Below are 17,193 nucleotides of genomic sequence, written 5' to 3' on the forward strand. Positions count from 1 at the left end.
ACATGCAGACACACAAGTAATGTTTATAAAGGAGACATTATCCCAAACCACCAGTAGAGACATAATATTTAAACAAAACCTTCTGGTTCTAACTGCCTCAACCTCTCTTCCACCCCATGCTTTTACTCAAGTTAGGTCACCCAGCTCTCAATTGTGTGTTGAGTCTGTGTGACCCACCCCCAATCTTTTTTTTTAAAGATTTATTTATTACACATACAGTGTTTTTCCAGAAGAGGGCACCAGATTGAATTGTAGATGGTTGTGAGCCACCATGTGGTTGCTGGGAATTGAACTCAGGACCTCTGGAAGAACAGTCAGTGCTCTTAACCTCTGAGCCATCTCTCCAGCCCCCCCACCCCCAATCTTACGTGTAACAACAGAAAAAGTCTACACATATGGCCAGATGGGGGAGGCATCATTGCCACTGGTTTGAAGAAACAGATTTGCATCGTAAATCACCTACTTTCAATCAAAGGCCTGCAGCCCACCATCCAGTTTCAGCATGTCAGCTGCCAATCACTTGGCCAGCACAATCATGAACCCATTACCAAACCCTCACCCTCTGGGATAAGTGATGAGATTCCCACCTTAAGATTTTAGGATGAATTGTGGGATTTTTCAACCCCATTTAATTGCAGCATGATTATAGTTGATATTGCTTGTTTAGTCTGGGACTTTCCCTGTTTAAGCTGAGGTCCCAAATGCTTGAGCAAACTCCTTGGTCAGCCCTAGGTTAGACACCTTGTCACAAAGGCAGGTTGTTACTAGCCAAGGCATTAATGTGTTCCAGATGAGGCCATTGCTGACTTCCTTAGGTGTGAACCCCTGATCAGTTCCCTAGTAAGGGAAGCAGCAGCCTCATGGGACACTTGCTTTGAGTACAGCAAGGTTCTTGCCTTTCCTGGGACCTTTGAATGCCCATCCTCTCTGAGTCCCGGGCTGCCTGTGGCTGCTCAGGTTGATACTGCGTTCTTTCTGCATTGGAGCTCATTCTTTTGCACTTAGATGTGACGCTCCTGGCCCTTTTCCAGTTTTGCTGCATCACAGGATCCATTCACTGCACTTCCAGTCTTCCCCAGTTTCCTTACCTGTGCTCTTGCATCTTGGTTTACAAAATGGCTGTAGCCACAGGTGATAGGAAAATGCAAAGTGAAGGCAGCCAGGTTGATGCAGGAGCCAACCGATCCACCCTTACCAAACTGTAGACCCATGGGCACAGCTTCTGCAGCTACTGTGGAGTTCCTGGAAGCCTGGGAGGCTGCCCAGGAGGCAGGATGTTGGCAGGATATAATTATGAGCATGCGTTTTGGAGTTTACCCGCTTGAATCCCGAACTTGCTTTTCCACGAATAGAAACACTTCACTTCTTGCAGAAAAACCATCCTGGGAATTAATCATCTCTTATGTGTAATAGTGTGTAATAGTTTTTATTATTATAGGGAAAAAGTTGAATCCTATTTTAGTTATATCTAAGAAAGAGATTTGCATAATTATAGAAATTGAGGCAGGAACTCGGTAAGGTCATGGTCATAACTGAGATGGTGATGATGGTGGTGAAGATAGTAAGAGTGACAATGGTTATGCTCATGGTGTTGGTGATGGTGAGGATATTGATGATGATGGCGTTGGTAATAGTGAGAATGATGTTGGTGATGATGCTTATGGTGATTGTGAAGATGGTGATGATTATGGTGATAGTACTGATAATGATGGTGATGTATTGATGATGTTGATGATGATGATGATGATGGTAAGAGTGAGGATGATGGTGATGATGATTTTGTGGTGATTGTGAAGATGATGATGGTGGTAGTGATGATTATGGTAATAGTGGTGATAGTGACAGTGATGATGTTTATGGTGATGGTGAGGATGGTGATGATGGTGACAGTGGGGATGGTGAGGATGATGGCAATGGTGAGGATGATGATGATGGGGATAATGGTGATGGCAATGATGAGATGATGATGATGGTGGTGGTGGTAGTGATGATGATGATTATAGTGATGGTAAGGATGATATTAGGCACTGAAACCTCATCACATTGTAGGCATTCTGCTAAACATTTTAGCAGCAGGGTTCCAATTCATCCATGTAACAAACTCGGAAGGCAGGTAGGGGCTACTATCACCCCCATGTTAGGAAGAAACTGAGGCTTCAGAAGTCTCATGTGGTGGGCATATCTGTCACTTAGACACAGATCCCCTTAATTCAACATAATTATTATTTTGTGGGGTCTGAGGGCTGGCCACACAGCGAGATGACTGCAGCAGCTGCTGCCCCTGTGCTGCTTCCCTTTGGACTACGCAGAACGTGGTGTGAGGATCTAAACTCAGTCCTAACTCTGGACCAAAGCTTTCCCCTCTGCCTCTCTGGCCTGCAACACTCTCTCCTTGAGAGGCAAATGGCTCTTTCCATGCCTGCCTGGGCTATACAGTGAGTTGCAAGCCAATCCTGACAACTTATAGAGACCCCATGTTAACCAATAAGTAAAAGATAGAAGTAAATGGAGGATTGGGTGCACAGCTCAACAGGGCGGGGCTGGTAGACACAGAGAGTGAGGGGGAAGCTGCAGCTGCCTTCAGTGGAAGGAGCCTCTGTCCCTTGCTGTCTCTCACCATCTTCCCACCTTGTGCCTGTTTCCCATGGCCCAGGTCACTGCTTTGAGTGTCCTGGGGCTTCTTGCTAAGTTGCCAAACCAAATCACTAGCTGTTTCCCAGTGGGCAAATAGCCCTGAATGTCCCAGCTCAAGCCTATCAGTCTCATGTCGGCTCCCTGGGACCTCTCGTTTGAGCCACTGTTTCTAGAAAGGCCTTGGTAGGAGACTGGCCATTCTCTCCCTGACTGCCCAACAGTCCATCAGGGACTAGCTTGTCAGCCTGAGATTGCCTAAAGGAAGACTCCACATAAACGATGGGGTGTGGTGGTGGCATGGATCTGTGACTCAGACCCGATGACCCTGGGACAGCATAATGACACCTTAGAGCTCTTCTCTCCATGAGAGAATGGGGGAGGGGAAGGGTAGACCCTAGACTCTCACAATCCAAGGAAAGGCAAGCACGGGCATCACCCACTTCCAGGGACGATGAATGAGGGAGAGTGGAGTGGCAGGTGGGTCACAGAGGCTGTGAGAAAGGCTCTGGTCTGGGGTCAGGGCTGAACCCAGGTTCCCCACTCTGCTCTTTGTGGGAAGTTCAAGGGGAAGCAGAGAGCCAGGCAGGAGTGACTGTGGTCCTACTATGTGGCCAACCCTTGCCCTCACAAACTAGTTAGTTAAGTATCTGATCTTGAATCGGGGAGACCTGTGTTTTAACAACTGATGTACCCTCTGTGAGGTTCTGTGCCAGGCATTTACTCCCGAGGCCTCAGTTTCCTTGTCTGTAACATGGGGATAGTGATAGAGGACCCTTTAAATGGTACATAAATTGCAGGACGAGTCAGAAACCCTGACACGATTGTTACTTATGGGATACATGGATCGGAATGTCACAGCATGAGTCGTTGATATACCTGATTAGCATGCATGAAAAGTAGACGTGTTTACATAATAATAGCGCAGGTTAGGGACTACTGATTTTGATAATTGGGAATCTTCATAAAGAACAGGGTTTGCCTCTGGAAGGATAGAGAAGTTGAAAGGTACAGATGACTGGCAGATTGACAAACCATGACCCTCAAAGCAGCAAGAGCTGACACTCAGGGATGTGGTAGCTTAATTTAATTGTCAAATTGACTGATTCAGAATCACCCTGGAAACACCTCTGGATGTGTTCTCTGGATGTTTCCAGAAAGGCTTAACTGCAGTGGGAAGACCCACTCTGAACGTGAGCAGCGCCATCCCAAGGGCTGGGGTTCCCGACTGAAGACAAAGGTCATCTCTCTCTGCTTCCTGACCGTGGGTGCCACGTGACAGCCCTCTCAGGCTCCTACTTCCTTGTCTTCCCCATTGGGATGGAGTGTGCCCTCAAAACTGAGCCAACATAAACTCCCTCTACTTAAGCCACCCTTGCCAGGTATTTTGTCCTTCAAGCTGAAGGGTGACTAATGCAGGGCTGGATTGCAGTGCATGAGGTGATGTTCTGGGTGCCATACTTTGTCCCCTCAGTTTCATCGATGGTTCTAAGCAGTGGCGATGATAGGTGCCCCCATTTTATAGAGTGAGAGACTGGGACTCAGCCAGGGTCAGAGAGCAAGTGAGGAGCAAGAGCCTGAGCTCAGTTCTTATGTGCTGTGTCTCCTGACTTCCCATCCTGGGAGACAAAAATGTGGGTCAAAATGCTCTTCTTGGAGACATACCTAAGATACCACTGGTTCCCACTAATCTTCTCAAGTTAATACAATTTTCATTGCTCTGGTTTAGCCCTTTCTCTGCTGAGACCCTCAGACTCTCCAACCTTGGGGGAGGGTCTGTGTTCTAGTGTTGAATCAAACCCTGATGATCCCACAGGTTTTAATGAGCTAAGATGGAAATGGCGTGCACCAGGTACTAGGGACCTACAGCAAACAAGCAGATGAAATCCTGTACTTGAGGGGAGAGATAGCTCACATGGGAAGAAATAAAACGATGCAGGCATGGGACAGCATCATAAAATAAAACAGGAATGACACTCAGAGTGACCTGCTCACATAGGTGCCACAAGGGGCAACACCGGAGTTGATCTCTGTGAGCTCCAATTGAACCAAATTGGAGACCCATGGGCGCAGCTTCTGCAGCTGCTGTGGAGTTCCTGGAGGCCCGGGAGGCTGCCCAGCAGGCAGGATGTTGGCAGGATATAATTATGAGCATGCGTTTTGGAGATCACCCACTTCAAGCTCAAACTCACTTTTCCACGAATAGAAACACTTCACTTCTTGCAGAAGCCGTCCTGGGAATTAATCGTCCCTCGTGTACATCTTTTCACTATCATACATAAATTGTTGGGGTCTGATTACCCTGATACATGAGGGGTGGTCATAATTATCCCAGAAGCTGAAGTGGGAATTGGATCTGGTGACAGTATGATGGTGGGGTGGTGGGCGATTGTGGAGATGGTGGGGATCATAGATGTTGGTGGGCATGATGATGGCGATGCTGTGATGATGGTGATGATTATAGTGATGATGGTGATGATTATGGTGATGATGATGATGATGATGATGGCAATGGTGATAATGATGGCAATGGCAATAGTGGTGGTGATGATGGTGATTATGATGATGGTGGTGATAGTAGTGATGATGGTGATGATGGTAATGATGGTGATTGTGGTGATGATGCTGGTGATATCACATACCTGAAGTCACAACACTGCAGGTATTTTGTGTTAACACTTTACAAGCATGGTATCATTTAACCCTTACAAAGTAGTGGGACTAGGAATGTATCCCAGGCTGCCAAATTTGCAAAGATTCCAGCCTTCCGAGTGCTGGGCTTACAGGTGTACACCACCATGCCTGACCTTATTACTGCCCTTTTGGCTGAAGTATACTGTGTTCTTTTGTCAATGGAAGGGGTGACTGAAGAGTGGAAAGATTTATGTGGACTCACAGTGCCGGGTTTCATTCATCAGGGCGAGAAGACATGGTGAGAGCACACAGAGTAGCATGTTCATGTAACAAGAAGCAGGAAGTAGAAAAACAGTCGGGACCCAGGGCAGGCATGCCCTTCCAAGCCCACCCCTTGGTGGCCACTGCCTCTTAAAGACCCCACAGCCTTCAAACTAGTACCCTCCAGCTGGGGGCCAAATGTTCAAAACATGAGCCTCTGGGGGACAATCAGACTTTAGCCATAGCAGTGAGTTTATTTAAATATGAAAACTCCTCTTTACTGTGAGTGGAAAGACAATACCTTTTGCATTCATGTAAGATGACCCGAAAACATAAGTCAGATGAAGACAGTGATGGGATTCCTGTCCTAATGTCTGTTGTCCATCTGCATCTGGGGCTGGGTGAGCATTTGAAGTCTACCCCACCATCATGTATGGTCAGATGGAAAAGGAGAGTTCAGCTTCTCGATGGTTTGAGCTACCCAGGTTCCACCTGGCTTGCCCTCTGTGTGCTGAAGGGCCCCAGGTCTAAAGTCTTTATATCAGAGATGAATGCAGCACCTTTCTCAGAGTCAGGAAAGACGGTGAAAAAATTTGGGAAAACTGGTACTACAAAGTAGATCTGTGGTTCCCCTGCATCATGCACATCTGGGTCACTTCAGGGCTTGTTCTAGTCTAGCCTCAGAGATGCCCCCTCTGCAGAGAATCCCAGAGAAGTTTCCAGAACACACTGATGTTCCTGGGTGGAACCTGTGCTCTGACCTGTGCCTAGGTGTTTTAACCTTATATGGAGACAGAAATTCAGAGCTTTGGAGAGAAGAAGCATACTCTAACCTCTATGTGGTTGGTGGGATGTTCTGTTCAGCCCTAAGATGCTAGGAGCCCGAGGGCAGTCACCTGACAAAGATGTTAACTGTTGGAAGCTTGGCTGGGGCACACAAAATGTTGGGGGACTCCAGAGAGGATCTGTATGGACCTTGTGCAGTATCTCGCAGGGGTTATCCATCCTTCTGCTTTAAGTGTAGTCACTGCAGTAACTTGGGGGAAGGGCGGTATTATTCTCGGGCAATCAGGCAATGTGGTGGGAAATCAAGACTGACTCCTGGGGTTTGTCTGGGAGAAATTCACTCATATTCAACACTGTTGAGTGCCTGAGAATGACCTCATCCTAAAGGTAAGCCTTGGTTTGACGTCTCCTGGGAGCTTCAGGCTTTAGGATAGATGAGAGACTACCGGTGGGACAAAATGGCTTAGTGGTTTGTCCAGAGCATGTCAGTTCATTCTCAACTTCCCCACCTAGAAAGTGGGGATGACAATAATAGATATTTCTTACAGTTGTAAGATTCAAATGAAATAGTGTATGGAAAATATTTACTAGAGAGGCTGGTGAGTGACCCTTTGAGTAGTTGTTAATGATGATTAAGATTGAAGTGCTGCTTTTGATGATGATGATGGTGATGGTGATGGTGATAAAGAATATAGACCACTATCCTAAGAACATTTCATTGCACAAAGCTAACACAGATATTGTTAAAAACAATTGCTACTTACTCTCGAGCCACCCGGGGTGGAACTGGAAGAGTCCCGTTGGAAGCCTCAGTCCAGAGTTAACCATCTGGGTTGTCAAGGATCGGCTTTTTCATTTGCTGCCTCCACACATCTCACACATTGCTACCCACAATGCCTGGAGATGTTCAGATAACTGGGGCATCTTATTTGTCCATCTATTTATTCCTTCACCCACTCACCCATTCATTCATTCATTCATTCATTCATCTTCCATTTATCCTTCTATCCCTCCCTCCACCCTCTGTCCATCTACCAGTTTATACATTCATTTGTCCACTCATCTATCTATATGCATATTCACCTGCTCCCTCTATTATTTTACCATCCATCCATCCATCCATCCGTTCATCCACCTATCCTTCTACCATCTACTCATCCATATTTATATCCATCCTGTCTATTCATCAGTCATCCGTCCATTAGTTCATGCATCCATTCTTCCACCCACCAACCATTCATTCACTTACCAGTTCATCCCTTTGTCTACCCATATTTATATCTGTGTTTATGTCTGTATTTATATCTATCCACTATCCTTTCAGCTCATCCATCCACTCCATCCACTTACTCATTCTATTTCTCTATCCATCCATCCATCCATCCATCCACCAAACTATCTATCTACCTGTCCATCTGTCCATCAAGCCATTCAGTTAGCCCATCCAACTTTCTTTTTCTCTGTCTTTCAGGTTAAAGTGCCACAACAAATGCACCAAAGAAGCCCCACCCTGTCATCTCCTGATCATCCACCGAGGAGGTAAGTATTTAACACTTGTTACCGTGTGGTGGGCTCAAGAACTCTTGCATCCAACACAGCTCTCCCACCCAGCATGATTCCGGATATCTCACAATCCCTAGATCCTTGCCCACCCGGTTTCTTTCTTCCTAATACTTCTTCCTTCCTGCTGTCTTCCTTACCCATTTTGCACTCCTGTTACCCTATTTCTTGCTTTTCCACTTGTCCTTCTGGTGTTTTAGTGCCTGCTGGCTCCTGACCCTCTCTTTGTCTCTGGTCCTAATTTCCATTCCCTTCTTTCTTTCCACTTCATTGCTTTTTCCTCACGCTCAGAAAGCACTGCTGGCTGGGGCTTCTCCATTGTGTGACCCAGGCTCACATGGTTAGTCTTGCAGAAGTGGGTGGGGAGGAGTCTGGTGTAGTAGGCTTCCTTTTGGGTCACCAACCAGCTCCAAAATCATGACATGAAACTTAATATTAGTTATGAGTGCTCAGCCTTAACTTAGGATCGATTCTTGTCAGTTCTTTTAAGTTCACCTGTTTGTCTTCATCTATGCTTTGCCTCAGGGCTTTTTACCTTTCATTCTGTGTATCCTGCTCCATGTCTGGCTGGCGGCTGCCTGGATGATTCCAGGGTGTCTTCCTTTCTTTGTCCCGAATTCTCTTCCTCTCCTCCTGTCTCCTAGATTCATCCTCCTTCTTAGTCTGTCTGCCTGCCAGCCCCACCTATTCTCTACTGCCCAGCTATTGACCATTTAGCTTTTTATTAGATCAATCAGGTGCCTTAGGCAGGCAAAGCAACACATCTCTACCTTGTTATTGTAAGACTCTACAACATAAACAAATGTAACACATCTTTACACAGTTAAAGTAATGGTCCACAACAGTCTGGCTCAGGGTAGAGTTATTTTAGGCCATTTGTGTCCCATGTTTGGGGGTTCTGGGAGTATCTGGGCCAACTTGACCAAGCTGGCAGCCTTTCACAGTGCACAACCAGACCCATTCAGCTGGGAGGAAAAATGTTGCACCGTCTGCTATGGATTTGGTAGGAGACAACTCTTCGTAAAGTCTCATAGCCCAGCTTGCAAAATAATTCCCTAATTTCTTGTCCTGTGTATTAATTACTCCCAGCCCCTCATGATCCATCCCCGGGGCAACCTCTTAAGTCTGTGCTGTGGGATAAGTAGCTATTAGGCACATCTGACTATTTAACATGAGATTAATGAGAGTGAACTAAAAATACAAGTCCTATTACCCAGTCTCACCAGACCTACTTCAGGGCTCAGGAGTCACATGTGGCTGTTGCATTAGATGATGACAAAGAGATACGGCAATTTCATTCCTGCAGAGATCTCTCCTGATGATGCTGTTCCATGTTGTAGGATCAAAGCCTGCTCCTAAGATGCTGGTCCATGTAAATGGCCAGATGTTACAGCACACAGAGCTCAGGCCGTGAACTTCCAGCTGCCCTCCTTCTTTCTCTGGGGACAGATAATTAATAAGCATCTGTGTTGTGTGTTATTTTTTTCAACCTCCAGTTTATGGTCCTATCCTGTACTTGGCTCCCCCATTCTCCTTGTCATGTAGGCTCTCCCAAACTAAACCATCATGATGTGGACTTTCTTGCCAACCCCCTGAAATAAAAGTCAGATATTTTTCTTTGTTTGGGAATTCCTCTGAAGGCTCCTGCTCTGCTCCCCTCCTCCACCCTATCCCCCTGTCTGTGGCAGCCACCAATGCCTCTTTTCCCTTAAGCACTCTTGCTTTCTTGTTCTCTCTCCCTCTGTCATTCTCTCCGCAGTGCTTTTTGCTCATTCTTCGAGAATCTCATACAATGTCTTTGAGCATATTCACCTCCCCTGACTCCTCCCATCACCACCCTCCCCACCCTCCCATGCCTCCACACCTAACTTGGAGATTTTTTTCCTTTTCTCCCCACTGAGTGCAGTCTGTGTTGCCCAGCTAGTTTTGGCATTGGAGCCTGCCCTGAAGTGAGGTCAGTCTACCAGGGGTTCCATCACTAAAGAAATGAACTTCTCCCTGGGTTTTCAAAGGGAGCCTGTACTTCCCTTTCTAGCCTGATCATGCTGTCTCTTATCAATGCTTACTCAAGGACCGATCATGGCTCCCCTGGTTGCAGGCCACCCTCTCCCTGGAAAGCTTGACCCACAGGGTAACTCCTTTCTTAAGGAAATGCACCTGTGCTCCTCTGTTCTGTCTAACAAAAGTGTGGCCCAGGCACGTGTGAAATGACACTTCCTGGCCCTGCCCAAGAAATGCCCAATCAGAACCTGCCCTTTGGAATTGGATCTGGGGTTCCTGTGCACTTCAAGCCAGGAAGCATTGTTCATGATCAAGAGCTATACAAACTCACACATCACACACTGATGGGGGCCACGCAAACATCCTGAATGAGAGAAGCTTGGCCGATTGGAAAGTCCAGGCAGGTACTATCCAGAGATGGTGGGCACTACAGCAACTATGCAGGCAGATGCATGTCACCTGCATTTGTGACCTTTCAAACAGAAGCCCGTGTAGTTTTATGTGACTTGGATTTTCTGCCAAGTATTAGCGACCTGCTGGCCAGATGCCAGCCAGTGCCCCCATCTCTAGATTGGATGGAGCCTCAGACCTGCCAGAGAGCATAGAGACTTGTTAAGCCAAGACTGAACCTTCCTTCTCCATCCTTCCAAATCTCCCCATGGCATTGCCGAGCTCAGACTTGGCCTTGGAGTGCCCAGCCAGTCTAAGAGTGAACCTACAAGAAGCTCAGGCAAGAAGTGAGTTTGTCCCCCTGAAGCAGGTCCAGAGATGTCACAGGTAGTTGGTTTTTGATGTTTTGCTCACCATGAGGAGAGCAGGGTAGTAATAGCATTTTGTTCTCTTCTCTCCTGCCTTTTGCACTCCATAGTCTTGATATCCCTTGAGTGACTATTTTGAAACCTGAGTTCACACATCTCCTGAGCCCCTGTCTGAGGTCAGCATCACTGGGGAATTTGCCTCCCACCAAATCCTGCCCTGTAGACAGAAGATGCTCTGGAGGCTAACTCCCCCAGGAAGGCAAAACCCAGACTGCAGGAAGGTGGGCCTCTGAGTCTGGTATTTGGAGAAGGTCTCCCTCCTTCCATCCACCTTCAAGGCCAAACTCCCTGGGCTCCAGGAGGGCTTACACCTTACAAGTAAATCAAAGAGAACTTTCCTGCAGAAGTCCGCTGGCTTCTTGCCTTTCCCCCACCTCCCTGTTGGTGGGAAGTTGAAAATAGAGTCCGTTTCCATGGTAATGGTAGCTCAGGCTAAGCAGAGAAATTAAATCCCTGGGTCAATGCAAAGCTTGAATACCACCCCCCCACCCAGGAAAAAAACACAACTAACAAGGAAAGGTGGTAGGCAGGCGAATCTGAACTTGAGGGGCTCACTGCCATCGCACACTGTGTTCCCCATGAGTGACGGTAATGACGAGAGACAGGCTCTTGAGGATGGAGTTCTCCTTCGCCACCAGGAAGCTGTTATTCAGCATCACGTGCTGTGTACCCAGCGTTGGCTCTGGGTGTAATACCCAGGGGAAAGGCTGAAGGAGCTGAGCCATTATTGCAGGGATCCGTAGTTATTTGGGACACACGTGGTCCAACGGGTGACAGTTTTCTTAGTCCTCATAAACTCCATACCTAACAAATGGTCGCAAGTGCAGGGACAGGTGTCCATCAGGGCTTGTATGCTAATTGTAGGTCTCATTGGAATCAGGGATCGCTTGTATCACAAGTGAAAGTCAAGGCTGAAGTGAAAGTAACTGTGAAAAACTAAAACCAAAACAAAAATGGCCGCCCCCTGTTTCTACTGTCAAAAACCATGTGTAAGGGAATAGATAATCAAAAAAAAAAAAAAAAAGAGATGCCTGAAAAATCATGTGTAGTTGCTGGGATGGTGGCTCAGTTGATTAAATTAGTCCCTGTCATGCAAGTATAAGAACCTGAGTTTAGATTCCCAGAAGTCATTTCAAAATGTCAGGATGGCAGGATATCCCTGGAACCCCAATGCTGGAGTAGGAGCCTATTCCTAAAGCTCATTGGCCAGCTAACCTAGTCTAAACTATGAGCTTCAGGTTGAGTTACAGATCCCATTTCAACAAATAAAGGTAGAGTGAGGTCAAGGATGGACCTGCTGTCAACCTCAGGCCACCACACTCACACCCATTTGCACAACCACGTTGACACACCTACAATGACAAGTACATGTTAGTACACCTTGCAGTACACACACACACACACACACACACACACTCACACTGTGTAGATAATACAAAGAGCATAAACACCACAGAGGTCACTCAGAACATTTGTCACGGTAATACATGGCTATCATTTCTGGTATCACCAGTAGGCTTCAAAGTAGAATGTGAGCTGAGCTCTCCTGACATGACAAAAGCCAACGTGATGCTTAGACTCTCTCTTCACTGTTTTTACCCCTACGGACCCAGCAAGGTTAGTGCGAACGGAGTCGGTCCCCTGTGACATCAACAACCCTGTCCGGAAGCCAGCACGCTACTCAGATCTGCACATAAGCCAGACGCTCCCCAAAACCAACAAAATCAACAAGGTAAGGTGTGGCTTTTATGGGGTTAGCGGTGGGGGCCAGATAGCAGTGACAGATGGCATGTGGAAGGAAGGAGGGGATCAAGCTGGGGCATGGCATTCTCAGTCATGGATGCTATTGCTTCTGGGTGGTTTGTGTGTGGTAAAGCTTTCAGGGCCACGGGGAAGCATCCTATGATCAGTTGAAGAGCTACTCAGGACAGAGTGCATCTCATTTAGAAAGAGGCCCATGGAAATGAGATCGGACGCGTGTGGGGAAGACAGAACTCCGGGATGGGAGGAGGCAACGAGAAGGAGTTCTGTGGTACTTGAGACCCTTACTGCTCTGCCTGGGACGGCTCCCCATCTGCCAGAGCAGCTGTGCACATGGTAGCGGGCATCTGTTGAACTGAAGGATGGTGATCTTCTGGTGGGGACTCAGATGGATGGGTAGATGTCACTGGGGGCTCCGAGCAACAGCTGGTTTCTCCCCTCTGGTGGATGGCCAACTGGCAGCCCTCTGTATATCTTTCTTTTTGGGGTGATCACTCTGTGTTGGCTTTGGTCTGTTGATGGACTGTGCTGAAAATGTCCCAGGGGGCAATTCTAACCCCACAGTATTAGCCAAGTTCTCATATGCCAAGAGGTGGTTTGTCAGGCCCCATAGAGCCTCCGTGTAGTATGTTGAAGGTGGATAAAGCATGGTGTCGACTCAGAGATGGGGGAGGGAATAGATCTGTATGCAAATGCCAGATGAACATCTTGGTGACTGTTGACCCTCTCCCTGGCAACGTGTGGTCTTGCTTCCCTGCATTGGTTGTGAGAAGGCCTCCCTGCCCCATCTACCCTCCTCCAAATAGCCAGAGTAGGTCTCAATAAATGTTATTCAAAAGCTGTCATTCTGCCTAAAACACGCATGCTGGTTTTCTGTTGGTTTTTGGAATCTAATTTGTATTTATTTAGTTTGTATTATCCTATATATGGGCATACGTGTGTGTACATGGTTTTGCATATTTGTGGGTGTGTGTGTGAGGATGCATGTACACATGTGATGAGTATACACATGGAGGCCTGAGGTTGACATCAAGAACTTCCTTGATGGCTCTTGTATCTTATTCAATAAAGAGTAATGCAGAGCTTGAGGATGGGGCTACTATTGCTAGGCAGTTTGGTCTAGGGATTCCCATGTCTGTCCTTTTAGGCTGAGATTATAGGCAGGCTTCATTGCTAACCCAGCACTTATGTGGTTTCTGGGGATCCCAACCCTGGTCCTCTTGCTTGTACAGCAAGCATTTTAACCAATTTTTTTGAGACTGGGTCATGCTGTATAGCTCAGGCTGATCATGAACTTGAGATCCTCCTGCCTCAGCCTCTTGAGTGCTGGGAATGCAGGTGTGTGCCCTCACATCCAGCACAAGTCACACTGTCCAGAGCTGTGTCATTTGGTCCTGCCCTCTATGTCTGACCTCCCATGGTCCCTTTCAAAGCCCTGTCTACTCCCACTTTGCCCACAGCTAGTGACCATCAGTTTTTATTGCAGTCACTTTCTGGCTTCTTGTCACATCATCCTAGCATTGGAAAGAGCCTAGGTTCTGGGGTCAGGGCAAACTGGCAGCTGGCCTTGTTGGCTGTGAAACTATAAACAAGTAGCTTAATCTCTCTGGCCTAAAGTTTTCCTCTATATAAAATGGACATGTTTAATTTGTCTACTGCTATACAGCAAACCATCCCCAAATTAGCAGTGTATAACAACCACACTTTTATTATGCTTATAGTCTTCAGGTTAGGGGCTAAGAGTTTTATCAGAGCACCATGGGGGTGTGATTTTGCCTTTCCCTTAGACTATCCAGAGGCTTTACTAGGAAAACCTCTATAACTGGTGGCTAGTAGAATCTAGAATAGGCCAAGTTCAGTCCATTACTGGCTTTCATGTGACTCAAGCCACACCCATCCTGTCCATTGCTACTTTTACGCAAAGTTGATAGCAAAGTTGATGAAGTCACAAGAAAGCTCACGTGGCTGAAAAGCTTGAAATATTTGCCATTAAGTGTTCTACAGTTCTACAGGATTCTTTACTCTCATGTCTGGTGCCTGGGTTGGGAAGAGTCAAAGTCAGTGCCTGGCAGAGAAGTCAGCCGGAATGGCTGCCTGTAGCCTCGCCTTCCCCCAATATAGCTACTTCATGCCATCTGTGCGCCTTACAGATGGCTCATGGGACCTCGGCAGTGTTGTTCCCACAGTTTTTTACTAAGGAGGCAACTGTGTGCGGGGCTTGAAGCTAGGCAAGGTAGATGCCTGTTGTCATTGGGGAGGGGCTTTGGGTCCCTGCGCTATGATGCTCACAGTGGCTGTTAAGAACACCAGCTTTCTGGGCTGGAGAGATGGCTCAGTGGTTAAGAGCACTGACTGCCCTCTGGAAGTACCTGGGTTCAATTCCCATCACCCACATGGCAGCTCACAACTGTCTCTAAGTCAGTTCCAGGGAATCTGACACCCTCATACCGATACACAAAAAATAAAATTAAATAAATTATTTTTAAAAAAGAACACCAGCTTTGGAGAGAGGTCCCTGAGCGAGCACTAAAGCATCGGCATTAGAAAATGCCGTGTGCTTCCTGGTGCATAGCAGATACCCAGGGAATCCTAATAAGCGTTGTCTTTGATCTTGGGGCTTCATGCAAAATGTCAGATCCACGGCCATTTACTTTGGTTGTTTCTGGAAGTCTCAGGGCTGGTCTCAGTGGATGAGGACTTGGCTAGTGTGTGTAAGGCTCTGGAGGGAGAGAAAGAAGGAAGGAAGGAATGAAGGAAGGAAGGAAGGAAGGGAGGAAAGAGGAAAGGAAGGATGGTGCCGTGTTCTTCCAGAAGTGACTGTGCATATCATAGAACTCATCTTTACTTCCGTGACATCATCGGGGCCAGGAGCTCAAAGCCACTCTGAGATCTTTCTGTCTGGCTTAACCAGCTCTGGAGCCTCTTGATGTCAGATGGGACAAAAACACAGGTCAGATGGATGAGCCACAGTGACATTATTCTGCTTGTCTGCCAGCAGGGGCACTCAGGAAGGGACAGAAAGACAGCAGCTTTGCCACGGAGGTGGACAGGCTCTCTTATCAGGCTGGGCTATTTTTTGTCTTGTTCTTGTCTCACTGGCTTCATGAAGATTCTTGTCATCAGGCAATGATATGGTTTGGAGACAGATTTCTCGGCCAATTTGCTCTGAAGTATTCCTGTTCCTGTTCTCATATTTGTCTGTCCTCCTCTCTGATCCAATCCATCCAGGTTCATAGAAACCCTGCTTCCTCACCTGGCAGGTGGGCAGAAGGTAGACAGTGGAGTTAGAAAGCTTGGGTTCGTGGCATAGCTCTTTAACTTGCTGTGTTGCTGTGTTTGGGCCTGTTCAAAGTGCCTTAGTTTTACCCCTCTGTAAAATGGGCGAGGTGATAGGAGAGGAGGGGGAGGAGGAAAGAGTGTAGGAGAAGAGGAAACAGAGTAATGGAATGAAGAGAGGAGGAAAGGGAGGAGGAAGGAGAAGGAAGATGAGGGGGAAATGGGAATGAGAAAGGAATAGATGACGAGAAAGAGCAAAAGAAGATGGAAGAGGAAGTGACTGATGGAAGAAGGAGGAAACGGAGGAGATGGTGAGGGATGGGGAGATCAAGAAAGACAGGATAAGGAGAGAAGCCAGACAAGCAAAATCAATAGTCTGCCAGCTCACTCAGGGACCAGCTGCCAGCCCTAGTCCCCTACATGAGGACACCCAAACAGCCATCTGCAGTGGCAGCAGAGGCCATAGCTCTTCCTGCTATTTGCATGGGGTTAGAAGATCCTGCATGCTGGCTTGTATTTGCAAGGAATAGAGCCCTACCTATCCAGCTCAACAAAGTGAGGTGCTGTAAGGATAGCCAAGAGGCAGGAAGGCAACAGCAGGTCATCTCAGGGAGCTGGGCTCTCTGAAAGTAGACCTGGAGCATGGCCTTGAGTCAGGTGGGTTCCCTGACCCCAGTGACACCAGGACTTTGGTTTTAAAGTTTTATTTTTTTAATTGTGTAGAAGTGGGTATGTGCACATTAAGTGCAAGTACCTGAGGAGGCCAGAAGAAGGCGCCAGATTCCCTGGAGCTGGAGCTTCAGCCGTTGTGAGCCTTATGATGTGGGTGCTGGGATCTGAACTTGGGTCCCCTGGAAGAGCAGTATGCTTACTTCACTACATCTCTCTAGCCCTAGACACTGTCATTCTAAAGATGATATAGAGAGGCGAAGCAGCTAGAATAACCAAAGAAGTGTGCGTATGTGTGTGTGTGTGTGTGTGTGTGTGTGCGCATATGAGCAAACTGAAAATGGAATGCATTCTACCCAATTTCAAAACTTAATAAATAGCTTCAGAAATCAAAACCAAAAGTAATATCCAGAGGAGAGGATGCTCACTGTGAACCAACATGACACACCATTATCACATGCTTGCCACAGTAAGAAATGATGACACACCGAGTGCTAGTTAGGACACAGAAAAAGTTGCTCACTGTGGAGCATGGCTATAAAACAGTGCAGCCACTCTAGAGAACCACAGATGTTCCAACAAACCTCTTTATAGATATGTACAGTAGCTTCATCCTCACACACACAAAGTAACCCTGACCAGGAAACAACTTAGATGTCCCTCACTGGACGATAATTCACAAACTGTGGTACATCCATCCGGTAGAATATTACTCAGCCCTGATGAAGCCATCATGTTAGGTAAGGTGCCTTCTCAAGCTCAGAGGAGGACCCCACTGCCTCTTCCAGCTTCCAGT

The 17,193-nt window shown here is 47.1% G+C and overlaps 1 protein-coding gene across 2 annotated transcripts in view; it reads left to right on the forward strand.

Annotated features, from left to right (window-relative positions):
• Positions 1-17,193, forward strand: part of Ksr2 (kinase suppressor of ras 2) — a 352,893-nt gene that overhangs the window by 254,439 nt on the left and 81,261 nt on the right. Inside the window, exons 8-9 of one of the 2 annotated variants that reach the window (XM_013119781.3) lie at positions 7,784-7,851; positions 12,299-12,423. In XM_013119781.3, coding sequence (XP_012975235.1) covers positions 7,784-7,851; positions 12,299-12,423 — 193 coding nt within the window. The remainder of the gene's footprint in view (positions 1-7,783; positions 7,852-12,298; positions 12,424-17,193) is intronic. The other variant, XM_013119782.3, reaches the window with a different exon arrangement.

This window comes from Mesocricetus auratus, unplaced genomic scaffold (genome assembly GCF_017639785.1).
Source record: "Mesocricetus auratus isolate SY011 unplaced genomic scaffold, BCM_Maur_2.0 Super-Scaffold_100025, whole genome shotgun sequence".
Taxonomy (NCBI): Eukaryota; Metazoa; Chordata; class Mammalia; order Rodentia; family Cricetidae; genus Mesocricetus; species Mesocricetus auratus.